The 18,221-nt window shown below is 42.6% G+C and overlaps 1 protein-coding gene across 3 annotated transcripts in view; it reads right to left on the reverse strand.

Annotated features, from left to right (window-relative positions):
- SUFU (SUFU negative regulator of hedgehog signaling) overlaps nucleotides 1–18,221 on the reverse strand; it is a 99,164-nt gene that overhangs the window by 70,619 nt on the left and 10,324 nt on the right. For all 3 annotated transcript variants that reach the window (XM_075504647.1, XM_075504646.1, XM_075504648.1), the window contains one exon: nucleotides 206–342. In XM_075504647.1, the coding sequence (XP_075360762.1) occupies nucleotides 206–342 (137 nt within the window). The remainder of the gene's footprint in view (nucleotides 1–205; nucleotides 343–18,221) is intronic.

The raw sequence follows: 18,221 nt of genomic DNA on the forward strand, positions 1-18,221 counted from the left end.
GTCAGCTTTTCCACACTAGGGATTTGGAGTTACCTGGACAGCAGTTGGGTATTGTCCCCAGCAATCTGGGCTGATGGAAGGAACACACTCTTGGTTTCCCACACAAAGAAAATTCTCAAGATTTGATTGAGCGCTGATGTAACAGATGCGGCCCTTCAGAATGAAAGCAGCAAAAAGCGAGGCAGCATATTTAACCCTGCAGTACCTGACTGGAAGACGTATCTCGCTAAGCCTTGCATTAATTCTGCTGGCCAGGTAGGTGGTGCCGACTCCCCCGTTTCTCTCTTTAGCCGAAACGTCAACTCAAATCCAAAACCACTTGGTCCATCTGTTCCTGTAAACCTGGAGGGAATGAAAAATGAAAAGTCACAACATACTCTTTGTAACCAGAGCAGGCTGCAAGATTAGGACCATGGAAAAAGGATGTGTGTTCTCCTCATAGAAAAGATAAGTTTAGAAGTTCTCTTAGTCTACTCTAGCTTGAATGGCGTAACATTGTCGGTTAGTTGATGTAATACAATTCCAAAGATAACTACCATAGTAGTGTTTTCAATCAGAATAACGCAGTGTTGGAACCATGACTTCTTTCCTGGGGCCAGTGGGATTTTCAGCATCCTGAATCTGTTTTTAAAACATTGTTGTAAGTTTTGCACCAATAGCTGCCCTAATTATATTTGCCTAAATGGGAACATGAAAGAAAGTGCACAACAGAAAACAATGTTATTCCACCCTTGTGAATTCAAATTTCTACACATTGAGAAGTGGGATGCAACTAAAGTACCGCGTAGTAGTTTCTGGGTCGAAGCAGTTCAGTTTTTGATGTACGGCACACAATTTCTGTGTTGTGGATGGTCATGGGGGGAGGAGGGATACAAGAAGATGCAGGCAGAAAGCTAATAACCTCTCACACAATGCACTAATTCTTACTTTGGTCCACTATATGCTTGTGCGCATTCTCCTTGTGTATCTAGGAGGACAACAGTGGAAAAGCATTGAACGACAACTACTGCTCAAGAAGCAGTAGTTTGGCCATTTCCCCATTTGACAGAGACAGGTGCCAGTTTAACTGGCTAGGTCAGATCGGGTCTACCCAGTAGAAAAAAGTCATATTAGAAGTATAACAAAAAGGAGCCAATAAAGGATATCCCCATACTACTCTTTGCTTCAACAAAACTAGTCCTTGAGAATCCTGTATTTTATACTTATACATTCAGGAAAGTTCCTGTTCCAAGTCCCCAACAACTAAAAATGCCACGTTTGCCTGTGAAAAAATGAGAAACCTCATGGACAAATACATAAGCTTGCAAACTTGAAAGCAAGTTGGGGATATCCATGTCCTTTCTACCACTGTCTCTGCATCCCTCACTTGTTTGTTGTGGCTGTTCCACAAAGGCAGAGGAAAGAAAGAAGGATTTACACTGAGCATAAAGACACCCCACAGAAGCTTTCATAAACCAGTATCATTCTGCAAGTTCAAATCTCCAACATCTGCAGCCATTGGCAAATTCTCTGAAGAAACTTTGTGAATGTCTTGGATGCTGGTACCTTGCTGGCACATGTGAAAGGTACAGTGCATAAAGCATTAACATTGTACTACTTCTAAAAACAGTCAAACAGAGCAGTCCGGAAAGTGACGAGAGCACTTTCCATTTGAAAAACACAGCTCACCAGCAGTGTGGTGACCAGTTCCAAGTGTTGGATGGATTGTTCCCAGAGGAAGGAGTTTGGTTGGAAGCAGAAACGCTTTATAGCGAACCTGCCTAATGACAAGTGTTAAAAGTGATCAAACTTAAGCATCAATGCAACTCCTTCATCATGCAATGTAACTTTATTTGAGGATTCTTCAAGGAAAGTTTGATTGTGGTAGGCTTTCAAACTATGTAAAGAAAGTAGTTAAGAAATGTACCCAAGGACAGAACTAAACTATGGGACAGCCCAAAGAGATAACAATAACTGTGACTGAAAACAAGAGAGCAGGTATTGAAAGTCAGTCAGACATCTACAATAAAGGGGAATAAACAATATATCAAAAAAGACTTTATTTCATTAGTATAAAAATATACAAGCATGTCCATTTTGTTTCCCTCCATATTATCCTCAATAAAGAATTTGAGAATTATATACTACTGAAGCAAATTCTCTATGAACAGAGCAGATAATGCATTTCAGAATGGCCAACTGGTACATCTAAAACCTCTTCTAGGAAACAAGTGTACCTTTAAGCAACAAGTCAAATAATTACATTTGGTTCTTAAACAAAGCAAGAGCTTACTGAGTAACCAGCCAGGCAGGGAGTGGAATCTGGATGAGCAGCGAAACCTGTGTTCTGCAATCACGCATGCAGGTTCACCAGAAAGATTGCTACAGGATGGTGATAGCCTCACAAATGTGAAGTTGTACTTTGTACATTCAGCACCCCTGTAGTGTTTTATTAGTTTCACATATCAGATAGCAAAGGAAAAACAGAAATATTTCTTAAAGGGAGAAGCAAAAAGACTTCAAAGTGGGTAGTTCTCAAGGACTGATTCCAGGAAAAAGCATACACCAGAAACTGAAACACATTATGAACGGGTCAATTTTAAGAAAGATCAAAGTTAACAAAAAGCCTTCAAGCTGATCTTTCACAGTTAAAATTTTTGGAAAGTAAGATGGTTCCCTATTGAATTTCCTCCTGTCGAGGCACGTTCTGAAACAACACAGCTTTACTTCTAATATGCATTGAGCTAGAATTTAGTGGTTTGGGTTTTTTTTGAACTCCACAGATTTCTCTACTTCCCAGAAATAACTGTTAAAGACAAGACCACACAGGCTTTATATTGATCCATACACAAGTCACTGAGTAACAGAAGCATTCAGGTGAGTATCCATCAAGTTTAAAGCAAGATGAGCATTTAGGAGAACACTGCTGATCAGCAACACATCTGTAGTCGCAAAGCAGTAAAACTGACACACAATGTTACTTACATGATTTTTTGGATGGTAATGAAAGAGACTCTAAAACACAGAAGAACTACTAGAAAATAAATAGAATAAAAGATAAGGAAACGAGCCGTAAGTTACTCCCTTCTAAGATTTAAAAAAAATCCCTGAAGAATCAAAAGATGTATCTTCTAAAAAACACTCAAAAAATGCAGCAGCACACAATGCTTATAATTCTCAAATTAAGAGTTAAATCTTAGAAAAATCATATTTGCATGCAAGGGATTTGTATTTAAAGATTAGATTTAAAATGTTTTTGAATGGTTAATGGTCACAGGTTGCTGAAAATACACTGCTTTGTTACAGTGAAATTTTAAATACATGCAATTCACCTGTATTGTGCAGCTGTTCCAAGATAACAGTCTATAAAGTAAAAGTCTTGGATCTGTTTAACTTTAGGTCGGTAATTTGTTTTTGAAGAAATTGTGACACATCTGGCTTTAAAAGATTGCGATTATTTTAGAAATCCTTTATGTTTAATTCAGACAAGTCTTTCATAGGAGGAAATATTAATATTCAGTATGTAATTAGGATAGTCATTTTCAGTTAGCATTTTTGCCAAAGCTTTTGCTTTTATTCTTCAAAAAAAAGTCTTGTATTTGAAAGTAAGTTGAAAGCAGTTTCAACAGCTGCCATAAAACTCTCAATGAACAACGGACCATAGTCCAGGACCAGAGCTCCTGGCTGATGTTCGGAGGGTGTACATGAGAATGGAGGCAGATGTGAGCTTCAGAAACTAAATAAACCTATAACCCTGCCACACGCCTCTGACCCTTGGTCTAATGAAAATCATAGAGAAGAATCCAGTAGCCGAGTTACGCAGCTTGGCTTCTCTTACAGAAGTCCTTTTCACTAGGGAGCGAGCGCTCACACCAGCCTCAACTCCAAAATTTGTGAGGATAAGGACGCATCAGTCTGCTGGCAGAGAGGCACGTCGCAGCCACAGCCAACAAATGCATGGGAAATGAATTTGCCCACCAAGAAGCTCAAGACCTCCAGATACATGTGCCACATGAATGGAAGACCAAACAAATGGCTTTTTATCCCTCACAAGGATAAAGAGACTCCTCCCTTATATCTGGGCTGTAAGCAGCTGCTCATTCCCCCAGATCACCTTTTTTGTTAATTTTTGTCCATTTTTGTTCAAGGCCTTACCAACAAGACAAAAGATGCACCTACCATAACCAAGAAACCCATCCATGATGGGGGAGCTAATAAAGTGAGATTCCCCATAAACAAGTTAATTTCTACCAAGATGTTCCATTACTTCCATGTGGAAACACTGGATTCCCATAGCTGCCTCTTCCTCATAGGGTACGTCCCCACTGCTTGGGGGTTATCTTGGGAGGCTGCTGAGGAACTGGACAAAAAAGGATCACACCTTGCAGGCTTGTAGATGTTCAAACTCATGCTCCTTCCCACAAGTTCCCAATTTTCACCAAACTTCCAGAAAACCTCCAGAAAAGTCAACCACCTTCAGCCAGCCATGGTCAACCAACAAGCTAAAAAAAACCCAACAAAACAACCAAAAATAGTTCCAGAACAGACCGAGCAAACCTCATTTCCATAGAAAACTGAATGGAGGGGTAAAGATAACCCATAGATGGAATAAGTCCTGCTAAAGCACACGGAAGGCAGGTTTGCCCACGACTTGTTCCATCGACCGCCCAAGTTCACTGCTACCTGCACCTGTACTACCTTGTTTCCTTCCAAGTGGGCAGCAAAGCATCCGCAGCAGGTTAGCCTGACCCCCACTCCTGGGTCAACTGTGGAGGTAACACATTTTTATTACACACTTTTTGTCCTACAGAAGGAAGATTCTGGCACTATTTGGGATTGGCTTCTTTGTGAGCAAGGGAGGTGGGGACTGGGGTAGTGGTTTGCGGTTGGTTGGTTGTGGTTTTTTTGGTTGTGGTTTGGTTGGTTTTTGGTGGGTTTTTTTTGTTTGTGTGAGGTTTTTGGGTTTTTTTGTTTGTTTGTTATTTTTAAATCTGAAGGTGACCAATTCAGACTACAGCCAATTTCGAAGAAAAGCTTTGGAGCTCAGTTCAGCATCTCAACACTAAAGTGCTTTGCAGGTCATCTCTTCAGCAAAACAATTACAATACAGCAGTCCAAAAGTGCCTCAGCTTTACAGTAAGACGACTATCTGAGATGGAGCATGTGCAGGAAGGAAACCTCAAAATTACTATTTTGTATCTGTGCTGGCTCCAGGTACATAAACTGAACACTGCAACACAGCATTAAGTTTCCGTACTAACAGATCTGAATATTTCACATAGTTTGGTTTACGCCTTGGTTCTGCTGAACCCTGCAGTTTTGAGTGAAAGTTTCTTTTGAACACCCCTAAAATGCTACGAACGAAAAAAAAAAAATCCATATCTTGCCCCAAACCTAAAGATATTAACTATAAAGAGACAGCATGGATCATATTGTGCCTGCCACTGCTTTGCCCCCTCCAACATGAGGGCATATCACCTTTATAGCCAACCCAATTGCAAAGCAGCCAGATAAGTTTTCACAAAAAAACAAACATTGATGGAGAAATTCTTGGCTTGCTGCATGCCCACTGGCACACATCAGATAGCTTTATATTATGACTACAGCAGTAATGGAAGGCTCTGGTATCTGCCAAGTCAAATCCAACCCTATATTTAATATTAAAACCTTATTTTGTCACATGAACAAAAATAAACCTTTTGAAAGCCAAGGTCATATATTACATGCCATTCTTTGGGTTAAAATTCTCTTCATCTGTTCAGCAAATCAGCTCAGCAGAACAGCCCACATTGCAGCACTGCACATACACTGAAGGAGCCTAGCTTGTTCCTTTAATGAGGTAAGAGTTTCACTGATCATGATATTTAGTTCCAGCAAAAGAATCCAAAGAAATAGAGGCCCCTTTATTTACAGAGCCGTGTGGCCGGGCCCCCCGAGCCCCCCGCCACCCCACACTCTGCCAGGCCCTCTCCTGAAGCCACACACAGAGAACTGAAAAGCTGCTCCCCTCTGCAGCGGGGTACCCAGGGCGTTTTTCACATCAAATAACCCAGCTTAAGAGGATCAAAAGCCAAACTAGCCCTTTGCTTTAAAAGCAGCTCTGAAAACCAGAGGCTTTTCAGTTTAAATCAGAGCTATTTGCCAAAGCATTTTCATTCTCATTTTTGCAAGGAACGAGAGAAGGTTTGCTTCACTGCACTGCAAAATGGCTGTATTTCTGAAATTCTGCTTTTGAAAGCTACACAGCTCTGGACAAGGAGCAGAGTGTACTAGGTGTTTATTTTTTGAGAGTTTAAGAGTATGTGTATATAAATATATTAGGTGAACCAATCCCTGAAAATGGGAGTTTACACAGGGAAATGCTGGCCCTTCACTACAATTATTTCAGCCAGGGAACAAGAAGAAAGCTCTTTCAGGGTATCTGGGGATAATTAGGACTGCACTTTCAGAAGTCACAGCTCCACTCCCAGCAACGCCAGGGAGATAAACCAGGTCTCTTCTGGGAAGTGAGGGCAGGCTCACAGTACTCTGGACTGACTTGTCCCAGCTTCAGTTTTCAGATCCATCACCACTACTTTTGTGAAGCCACTTACAATGCCTTTTGCTTCAAGTCCCTAATTGCATTTCCCCACATCTTCTACAAATACAAAGCTTCCTGCTCTGCCGCTGGTGAGCCACTCTGATACTGTTTTGAAGGCTGCAGAAATATAGTATCACTATATTTCTAAGCCTGGCATTAGGAAGAACTGCTGTTATTTCCATCAGAAAGCAGTTTTAATTCTACTACCACCACCACCACCCCCCCCCCAAAAAAAACCACCCCAAAACCCACAGGAATTGTCAATCCATAGCTTTCAGTACTCCAGATCAGCCTACCAGGACATTCTAGAAGCTTGAGAAGGTGGTTAAACCAAGCTGATGGGCAGTGTCCACCACTCTGCTTGACAAGACCAAAGACCTTCAAGGCTCAACTCTCACTAGTGTTTTAAGACTGCATAGCTAGTAACCATCCCAGAAGATTTTTCTATTAGCCAGCAAAGATATTACTATTAGCAACACAGAGGATTGGTGTAACAAAAAAGCATCAGGGTACTCAATGACACACTCCACAGGTCCTCACTGAGAAAAATCAAGACGTATACCATTTCCCTTTCACTGCCCACATCTGCTTACAAACAAGCAACACAAAAGGTGGTCTCCTGTTTAAAACCCAAGGAGAAGCCTTCAGCAGGCTGTTACAGCCATTGAGTTGAACACCTTAGGGTCTCTATCTCCCGGGAAGGACATCAGGCAAGAGCTGATGTGCCCCAAACAAGATTATGCAGACAGTCAGTCTTCTGAATTCAAGCTCCAGGTGCATTACACAATGTCCTCCCACTATAAGCAAATGACTCTCAGATTCCAGAGCTTCAGGGGAAAAGAAAAGAAAAAAAAAAGAGAAGTGACCCTACCTAGTGCTTCCAGCATCTTGCCTAACAGGAAATGGTTGGTTTTAGTGCAGCTGTCAAACAATATAAAAGTCTCATCCGAGAGCCCTGACAGCATGCTGGGATGCTCCTGTGAAGCGATTTCATAAGAACATAGGCACAGCAACCCTCCTATATGAAAGGCTTAAAAAGTATCCAGAAAAGTTATTTTGGCCAAAACCCACCTTCTTACTCACATACTCTCCCGGATTGTCTCCTGGCATTGAAGAAAGCATCAATTTTAAAGAAAAACACATAAAGACATCTGAGAGAAGCAGGAGGTGGTTATCTGGACATCAGATGGTTATCTCTTCACCCTCGACAGGAAATTCCATGAGTTCTCACCACCCTGAACCTGCGCGCAGGGTCTTACTGGACTCCTTTCTAGCTTGATTTAAGAAAAAGCTTCATGCATAAGCAGGGCAAATACAAAAGCAAGAAGAACATATGCTCAAAGATTTCTGTTCATGTAAAATCAAGGTCAGAAAGCAAGTGACACACGGTGCTCAAGACATCAGTCTATGGCTATGCCCAAAGCTATTGCTTAGAGCTTGCTCTTGCAGTACATCATATCAAATGTGCAAGCCATCAACCAAATGGAAAACCTTTCTAGAAACAGCAACTTAAATTGTTTTTAGAGAATTATTCCAACATCTAAATCCAAACAGATGCAGAGGCACTTGCTCTGCAGTTATCCAGAGGTGGGTTTCTCAGCTTTCTGCAATACTCATGTAGGATCTGCTTAGAAAACTTACATTGAGATAGATCTGAATAAGATTTGTGAATTGATTTGTGCTGGCCAGTATGAAAACAGAACTGTGCTTCACGGAGCTACCATTCAGCGAGTGAAGTGCTGTTATGGGGCAGAGGGGGAAGAGGAGACTTCAGTTTAAGTTTCACTCACACATACACAACACTGATTTCACACATTTTACTATTCAGCTTCTTCAAAACTTGGCTGGTGACAATCTTGCCCCTGAAGCCTGGAGATTCACAGTTTAGGTTTTGCTGTTAAAAAATTGTCTCTGTAAATAACAAATGTTCATACAACAGATAAATTGATTTTTCCTCTAAACCTTCAGACAACCTTACTGCTAACTCTGCAGACACAACTGTCTTATGAGAGATAGTGTCACCTGAACTACATGATAATACAGTAAGGGTTTCCAGCAGCTTTAGACACAAGCAGCATGGGAATTGTGTGCATTTTGTAGACCTGACAGACTGGCCACTTTTTAGACACCTTTTGGAGCTGCTTTCCAACCAAAGTGATCCTATGAAGCATCACAGCCAAGAACACAGGTATGAACTTTTACTACTGGTACCCTGTATCCAAAACCAAGCTGGCAGGACCCACAGCTGATAACTCACAAACACATGAGTTAAACGCGCTTTGACAGAACTGGTTACTATACTCAGCTCCTGCTCAGCCACGTGGGGGAAAGCTCCTGAACTCTGCTCTCTCCAGCCTAGCATGTTAAAGTAAACCACCATCAGGTTTCAGGTCACTTTAATGTGCTGGGCTGCAAGTTAAGGCAATTTAGGGGTTGGTTCTTTGAGGTTCAGCTGTCCATGCCATGAAAGTACTAGCATCTTGGAAGAATGACAGGATCCTGCTTAGCTGCTGGAGGTTAATCCCTTTGAGCTCTAGAGGCTTGGAAGAATTATCGTCTCATTCTGGAGAGCGTCAACACACAGTTATACATGTAAGGATAGTACACACAGATTAAGGGCAAAAGGCTGTAATGGCCCTGTCTGTGCCAAAGGGATCTACCTGCTTCATTATTAACCAAGTCAAGAAATGTCAGAATACTCTTAAAGTCCTAAAACAGCATCCAGCTGACCTACGTTTGAATCCCTTGTCTGCTACAAACTTCCAATCCTCCTCAACAAGTTACTTAGGAATTTGATTCTCAGATGTAAAATAATGATACTTCCCTGCTTCAAAGAGTAATGTGATGCACTCATCACATAGGAAATGCTTATATACTCCATCTATCAAGGTCACAAAAGCTGGGAAATTAACTCCACATTCTGCACAGCACAGACAAATACTGAACACGGGAAATGACTAAAACAACAAAATATGAAACAGGAGGTTGCGTGGGATGTGTCACACTACCCTAGCAAAAGATGTCCACATGAGGGCAGTTTACTTTTTATTTTCTCTGTTTTACGGTGCATGGATGTAGCTATACCAGTAGGTGATGGTTTGATCTCTCATTACAGTCATAAATAAAATGACACGATCAAACCATTTAATCTTCATGATTCCCAAAACATGTATTAAAAAAAAAAAAATATATATATATATATATATGAAATCAGGTGACTAGAAGACTTGCTATGCTTTTCAGCTTGAGGGCTCACACATTTTGCCATGGAGCCACCCAGGCTTCCCACTTCACAGCCAGCAGAACCCATCCCAACCTAGCCGAGGGGTCCCCGAGAGCAGGTTCTCAGCCACCGCCTGCCGCAGGCTGCAAGCACAGCTAGCACTGCAAGTGAGGCTGCGCTCCTTGGCACTGCAGGGAAAGCGCAAACAGCCTCACTGCAATGGCCCGGGGAAGCTGCAGCAGAGTTGCATCATCTTAATGCCCACTGAAAGGATCTGGAAAGAATAGCTAGGAATACAATAAGGATTTACTATTGCATTCACAGAATAAGGGGCAGGGAACTAGTGAAAAGGAAAACAACTTATCAAGATCTGTACTTTAACATTTTACTTAAGCTGTCTATTTATGCTGCACTTCAGAGCTACTTATCCTTCATTTCTACAAGGTCCAGCAGAACAGTGCTCTCATTTGGCCTGAGCTGGAGGTGATTCTGCAAACACAGCATGCAGTCACTGCGCTATACAGTGCGTTAGGAAAGACAACCTTTCATCTGCACACGGATCCCATTTCATATTGGGATGGAACCCTTAGCTCCGGTGCACTGGTCTTTGCATAGCCTGCAGGGAATGGTAACGCATCTCCAAAACTTCACCTAAGGGCTCAGCTGCAACCTCGTCAGGCAAGGGAATATAGGCAAAGGGCCAGTTCGAGCCAGCGTGGCTGGGAAGGATGGTATTGCTGGGCTTGGTGAGCAGCTGGGAAAAGGGCACCGACTTTCCTTGCAGAGTCTGCTGGCTCCTTCCTAGCTCCTACTGTGGAAAGTTCTGCAGCTGCTGGGAGGAACCCATTCGCATAACAAAAGCGGCTTTCAAAAGCAGTATGGGAGGGTGGAAAGAATAAGAGAAAAACCCAAAGCCAGAAGCTACATTGACAGCTACACTTAGTTTTTTTCACTATTGCCTAAGTCTCAGGCAAGGATCAGGGCTCCAACATGTTATGTAGAATAGAAACACTGGTGTCTCCCATTACTTTCCTGCTGGCTAAAGAACATAGGTTAAAAAAAAAATCATGCAAGAAACAACTATAGCACACCCTCTAGCACATTTTTAGGACTCTGATAAAATTAAGTTCTCAGCTGTGCAATAAATGAACTCGAGGCATAACAGGTATTTAGGAACTTTTAGGATCCTGAACTCCAACAGATTTCAACAGGAGTTTAGGCATCCGAGTATCCTCCTGGATCTGGGATTCAACCCCTGATGTTTCACTTCATTAGCTGTGGAAATCAAGACAATACTTCCCTACTTGCTGAGCTGTTACATAGTCTCATTTCATCGTAAAGGGTGCACTCAAAAACATACCAATGAGCACCATAATAGATCTTAACCAATTAAACAGGCAGGGAAAAGCCCTTGGAGTTTGAGCCATAATTCCAGGGAAAAGAAAGCACCAGACTGCTGGTGAAAGACTCCCAAAAGGGAAACATGAGACAGTTGCAACAAAAAATCTACTATATATATATTTATTTTTTTTTAATCTGCCTTTAAGTGTTAAGCTTCTCCTGCAAGGCTATGGTTCCTTTGAAGCGCTGGAAACTTCCAGAGGTAGGAATCATAGGCTGATCATTTTCGATCTATACAAATAAACACCTGGCTTGTGAATGTTACACAGCCTCCACCCATTGTAAGACAAAATCCAAAAGGATAAAATAAATCTTGGCCTCTTTAAATCAAACAAAGGAAGAAAGAAAGCATCATTCCTCCCCTTCGTTTCAGTGGGTCCAGGATCAGCCCTAAAGATTTTAATAGCGGCAAAATAGTTTTGCCTCTCAGCCAAACCACTTCAGTTACGGAAACTGCAAAATGGCTCAGTTTCTCTTACAAACAGGAATAAAGTTGGGAGAGAGATGTCAACTTGCAGCATATTTAAGTACCGTTTACTTTTTAGTGCAGTAAGCACAAACACGCTCCTCACGTTCCTGATCACTTTAGGAGGAAGAAGCTGTCCAGTAAAACACAGTTCAGCATACAGCTCATCACAGCCGCTCTGTTACAGAAAATCCCCCATACATCTCTGAACACTAAATTCTTTGCTTTCCTGCTTAATGTTACTCTTCTGGGTAAAAAAGAATTCAAGGCCCAGAGACGTTATTTTTGCGTAATAGAGTTATACATATGGATTCAACTTAGCTAGGAAATGTCAACTTAAGGCTTGTCTTCATGAGGAAATTTACTGTAACTAGTCTACCAGTATAATTATATTGCTGTAGTTCTACTGGTAAAATTCCCCTGTTGAGCCTTATTCATAACAACAGCCGCCTTTATGGTTTATTTCTGTCGACTACGCCAAAAAAGGCCCCTGCTCCAGGAAGGCCACAACAATTCACAGGAGAGGAGGGGAAGGAGCTATGCCAGTGCAACTGGAGCAGTAGAAAGAATAACAGTATAGAAATGGCAGTATTTCTCTGTGCTAACAAATTATTTGCTACAAAAAAATTAAATGTTGTAAGAAAACTATACTGTACATCACATACCGTTGCAGGTAAGGTATGTGCCAGGTTTATGCCCCATTTCATAACTTTGGTAAAGTTCCCCAAGATGGACACTGCTCTGCATCAGCCCCTCCATGTGCATCCTTTTGTCTTGCCTTCTCCCGGGCTGCTGCAGCGCGTTTCCCAGGCACGGGCTCTTTCCCCCATCCCCTTACAGGAGCAATACCTCGCAGCCCAGCAACTGCCCCAGGCCCCTTGGACAGAGCACTGACCCTCCAAAACAAACGGGTGTTAAAGACCAACCCCTCTGGTTTACAGTTTGCCTCTTCAGGGACAAGGGATAGCTGCAAAGCAAACAGCTCTCTTTGCAAAAGGGATTTTAAAACAATTGCCCTTCACTTCGGCAGTGCAAGAATGCTGAGCTAGACAAAACAATGAGCCATCTGTGCACTCTTCCCTCCTTCCCTTGTCTCTACACTCTGGGCTTAAATCAGAGCTCCCCAAGAATGGCTGAGTGCCCCTTCACATCCGCCCACCCTGTTTACATCCTGCAAAAAAACCAGTTTTCTGGCTTCCCCCCCCCCCCCTTTTTGTTCTTAAGAGCCCTTGCAAAATCTTCCTTTAAACCTCAGCCCTTTGTCAGGTGGTATCCCATCTACCCAGCTTTGTCAACTGATCAAAAAATGCCTCCCACCAGACGATCCCTTCCTTGTTTACCATCCCTGGAGGCAGAGTGGCACTCAGGAGCCCTAGCCACCCCTTTGTCCAAGGAAGGGAATACCATCTGAATGGGAGACCACCAAAGATTCGCAGCCTTCTTTTGTTAGCCTGGTGTCACTGCCTATTGGGCCTCGATTCAAAATTGAGATGACAGTAGAGAGGCAGCCGAGTTTGGTAATCACTATGGAGTTTCCAGCTTAGGCGAGGGAAATACCAATAGCTCAAATTTTCAAATAAAATTGGTAATATTATTATGAATGGTAATTTGTGGTTATCAATTGTAACCACTGTCCCATCAAGAAACACAGACTATTCTAGTACTAGTCAGGAAGGCATGTTCCCAACGCTAAATCTGTGTTGAGGAAAAACAGGGGATTAGGTCTGAGTAACAGCATTCAGATGCATCTCTTCAAACTTTAATTTTGTTAGTATCATTATTCCAGCAAGCAAAGGGATAAAAAAGTCAACCTTCCTTTGATCTCACAGCCGGAATGGCCACACAGCTCAAAAAAAAAAATGCTTCTACCTTCATGTCCCACTGAAAAAAAGCCCACTAGCTTTTAATTCTTGCTTTTTAGAACATCCTAAACAGATCTTTATCACATAAAACAATCTTTCATTAGAAGACCCAACTTTGATCGTCAGTCACTCCTCTTCCCAGCAGGCTGAACTCGCTGGGAGAGCAGAGCCTGCAAGCTCTCCCACGTCATTCAGCACTAACCCAGCTGGGAGACGAGAGCAAGGAAGCTCTGTCTCAGGCCAACTCTCCTCCCATATGCCAAGATCATAAATGTCAAAGTTCTGCTGACAAAAAGAAATCATCCAGTTTGAATACCATGCCCCTTCCTCTGCACGGCAGCAAGAGGCTCATCTTACCAGGGTGCACGTGCAGATGCGCTACTGAACAGGATGCGGGGCTTGCCTTCAGTAACGTTCTGCTATAAACCTACTTCCAATCTTTTTCCTTTTTTTTATTGAAAACAGTCCTTCTTGTAAATTCAACTACCGTGCTGTAAACGTTAAACGAATTTCCTTCAATGCTTAAAAAAAAAAAAAAAAAAATCCAGATCTAGCACAGTTCAAGCGTGCTCTCATCCCACAACCTCTGCACGCAAACACAGATACACCGCAGCACAAAGCGGACTTCTCTCTGTAGGTGGCCTACATCTTTCATATTATTAACGGTGCTAACTACCTCAACAAATGACATTTGGAAGCCAAGTGCACTCTGCCTGAGAAGAGGGAAAAAAAAGATTTCCCCATGGTGACCATAGCTTCAAGGGAGGTCTGCCTCCAGCAGAGAAACACAAGTCTTAGTCCTTGTGCATTGCCTCAGTCATCAGAGGGACACCGTAAATAGACATGACACTTGGTTTAACTGTTTTTTGCCTGGGAAACAGGAAATTGAACCTTACATGATCACACTTGTGCTTCTTTAAAACATCTCCACAATTTTTGAACTCATTGGTCAAATTCAACCAAGTCCTTCAAAGGAAGAGTTGTCCACAAAACACCATATTTCTACGAAGTAAGCATAAACAGCCAGACAGAAGAGGATCTATAGGTGCTCCCAGTAAGCAAGTTTCAGTGGAAGCACAACTATATTTCTAGACACCAGAGAAACCACACAGGAGAGAGCTGTTACAAATACCCTAATCTTGGGAAAAGCTCAGTCTAACTCATATCTTTATAAACACACAAAAAAATCCAACCACAAGACAAGTCCGTTACAAACCAGATCTTATTGCCCCCCTGCAGCTAAACTACTCATTTCAAGTTTGATGGATTCTCAAATAAGCTATCATTAAAAGGAAATACCTTTTTTGTCACAGAACTCCCTAATTCTGCAGCCTCTCCCTTCCCACTCTGCCATGAACCTTTCTCTCCCCTCTGCCTCAGAAAAAGAGACCACCTGGAAAAATAAGCATTACATTTGGGGCCAATCTCTGATAGACAAACAAGAGACCTAGGAAGAAAAAGGAAGTCCAGAGTATGGTGCCCATCGTGGACTCTCCCTCCTGCAAGTCCTAGCTCTTGTACCTCTTTCGCAAGCTGATGCTTATCAATGTCCTCTTCCATGTCATTCCCTTTAGCTGGGGTAGATGCTCCACCTCCAGCAATGGTACGCAGAAGGAACATTTCTTCAGTGCGCTGGCTACAGGACAAAGTTCAGTTCTCACAGATAAAGCCATGGCAACATGAAGCAGGAAGATAGGGAGACCTGGAAGAAGCTCCTCAGGATGACCATAAATCCCCAGAATTTCATTGCCATGGTGGCTGTTCCCCACAACCAACCCATCACAGTCACACCTCACAGAAGTCTGACCCAGGAGCAGAATCACTATTTTCTGATCCTCAACTTGAGGACACGTCCCCAAAACTCAACCTCACTTCCCTATTCCATGTGCTGAAGTAGCTACCACAGGGCTAGACCTGACACAGCAGGTGTCCTTTAACTTCAGAGCTAATAGCCTAGTGAAAATTAGGACGAGGAAGGGAGGGTTCACACATCTACGCTATTATTTGAGAAAGTCCTCAGGTTCCTCTGTGTGAAGTATGCTTCAACACCACACTTGAAAGAAACTAGACACCGTGAAAGGTGGAAGAAAACCTTGGGATTTTAATAATTTTCTTTGAATTCCAGGCTCAACTCCCAAAGTAAACTGATTTGATCTCTCGTCTCTTCAAGGTAGATATGCTAAACTCCACAAAACTTGTTTCAAAATCTTATCTGAAATATGGATCCACAACTACCACTATCCCTCTCTAATTTACTGTCTTCCCAAAGGCGCTTTATTTTATTGCATTTTCATGAAAACAAAGAGGGGCAGAGTCAGTCTCCACCATTTTAAAAGCGTTCACTGTCACCTTGGAGTTTGGTGTAATATTTCAGCGGTGCTTTAGGCATGTGGTTTATAAAGCACTTAGGGACCCATTAAATACCAAAATTTAAGGCTAAAGGCTGGCAAGCTGAGGGCAGTGAGCTTTTAAATTCATGAAAGGCTACAGAACTAAGAGGCCACTAAAGTGACAGCTGTCAGCACCGCTCCATCCTACATTCATGCAGGCTCAAAGGAGAAGCCAGCATGCACTCAAAAGAAAGAGAGCACTCGTTCCAACTTTCAGGCTATTTTCTAAATACTCTTTTCAAATTCCTTTCATACTCAGAAAAAGCCTTCCAGAAAACATCCACCCCTCTGCAAGCCTTGCATTTGTTACCTGATCCAGTTTTGCGCTCCTTTTTCTTCCTCCCAGCTCTAACAAGCATCCTTGCCCTCTTACAAGTTAAGGTCATTCAGAGGATCTATACAAGCCAGCAGAACACAAGCTGGACTGGAGATCTTGAAAGGCTCCTGCTTACCCTCACCTTTAATAGGGAGGCACCACCCACAGAGACAACACGTTATCCCGACATGCACCGCTCCCTCCCGATCCAAATGGTAAGTAGCACAAATCAAAAGGACCACAGCAAGTTGGAACCTGTTGTCTCCGCGGGTGGTACCCTGCATCTGTATTAGAGATGAAGGCGGCTGTAATCTCTTCGGTTTTATGCAAATGGGATGCTGCGCTTTGGCTCCTGGCTAGCTGCCAGCGGAAAAAAAAAAAAACCCAAAACCACCACCCTTGTCAATATGAAGTTTGTGTAGATCAGGAAACCCAATTATTGGAATTTGCATAAAAAGCTAAACATCAAAACACAGTTGGCGTATTTCTTCTCAGGATGTGGGAAGGCCACAAACACAAATCTTATCTCTTAACCTAGCCATAATTTAAGCTTTGTTTTCTATTGTGGCTCTGAATTACAACCTTGCAATTTTAATACAAATAAGACTATTCAAGGTTTTCAGGATTTCTATCGCATCATGGTTCTCATTTTCCACGCACTTTTTAAACTGTTAACAAAAAGGGTGAGCAGTTGAACTACAGGAACAGTTAGTCGGAGATTCAGCCTTGGCCTCACAGGGAACTGGAGACAGAAGTCAGTCTGGTGAAAACACACGTCGCTTCCTAGCTCTCTGGACAGCCCTGCAAACCTCTGCGCCAGCACAACCCAGGGCTGGAGCACGCCGTGGCACCGCAGCAGCTGAAGCTGGCATTGCGGCTGATGGAGTCCAAGTCCAGCTACGCTTGCTGACGCTGCATTCCTCAGGCACCCGTTCTCCACGTAGGCAGAAGTCACTGTCACGCCTGGAAACTGCAGGAAGGATCAGGTGCCTGTGCCCTGGCCACGCCGACAGCCTGGCATCAGAGCATAAATCTGCAATTGCCAGCTGAGGCACCGCGCTTTGCACGGACATACAGCGACACGTCCTTACTGCTGACTTTGCTGTGGGGAGGTAGCTGCCAGCAAGGGGTGGAAAAGGGAGTAGGGCCTGTCTCTTCTCTCTCAGCTGCCCAGGCCAGACGCTCCCTGCCAGCGCGCTCACATGCTACACGCACGCAATGCTGCCGTACACAATATTTCTTTCAGAAAGCAAGAACAGTCCAAAAAAAAAGCTCTGCTCTAACCCTGTTGAGTAGATTAAAGAAGTAACACATCAGTTTTGATTTTAAAGTAGATAGAAAAAGTTAAAAATGGAGAATAACTTGCAAAAATGTCCCGGAAGGATTTCTGTTGCCACTCAAGTTGTGCAACATGCTCGACTGGAGAGGCTTATTTCCATACAAGCAGCTTGGCATGAAATCCCACTGAAAGGTCTGTGGTTCCCTAACGCTGTCATGACGTCATGATTTAGGATTTTTAGAGCGATCAGCCCAGCACAGCTGGTGTCATGGTTGCCATTATACCATGAAACACTGAGTGTTTTTTAAATGAAAAAGGTTTCCCCGTTCAAAATTCTTAGATTTCTTCCATCTTATTCTGTGGACTCTTAAAACCAGACTGGTTCTGTAAGCAGAGTATAGCTGATATTTAAGCAGAGCAGGAAATAGCGCTGCTTTAACTGAAAATAAATCTGTCAACAAGGAGGCACAGGGAGAGCTCCACTTCAGACTTTTCAGGTTCTTATTAAAAAATATAAATTAAAGTCAACATTTTCACATTACATGCTACATCTGTTTGCTATTCTATTATAAATAAAAATATAGGGGCCTCCAATTCAGCATTGGTTCACTCAAAAAAATCAAAAGTCCTTTTTCATTTAATACTGCATTATAATTGGTCTAGATTGTACAGTATTACCAGAAGAGGTCCACAAGAAATAAGCTATACATAACCCAAAGTCAAGC

Source organism: Mycteria americana, chromosome 6 (genome assembly GCF_035582795.1).
Source record: "Mycteria americana isolate JAX WOST 10 ecotype Jacksonville Zoo and Gardens chromosome 6, USCA_MyAme_1.0, whole genome shotgun sequence".
NCBI classification, from domain to species: domain Eukaryota; kingdom Metazoa; phylum Chordata; class Aves; order Ciconiiformes; family Ciconiidae; genus Mycteria; species Mycteria americana.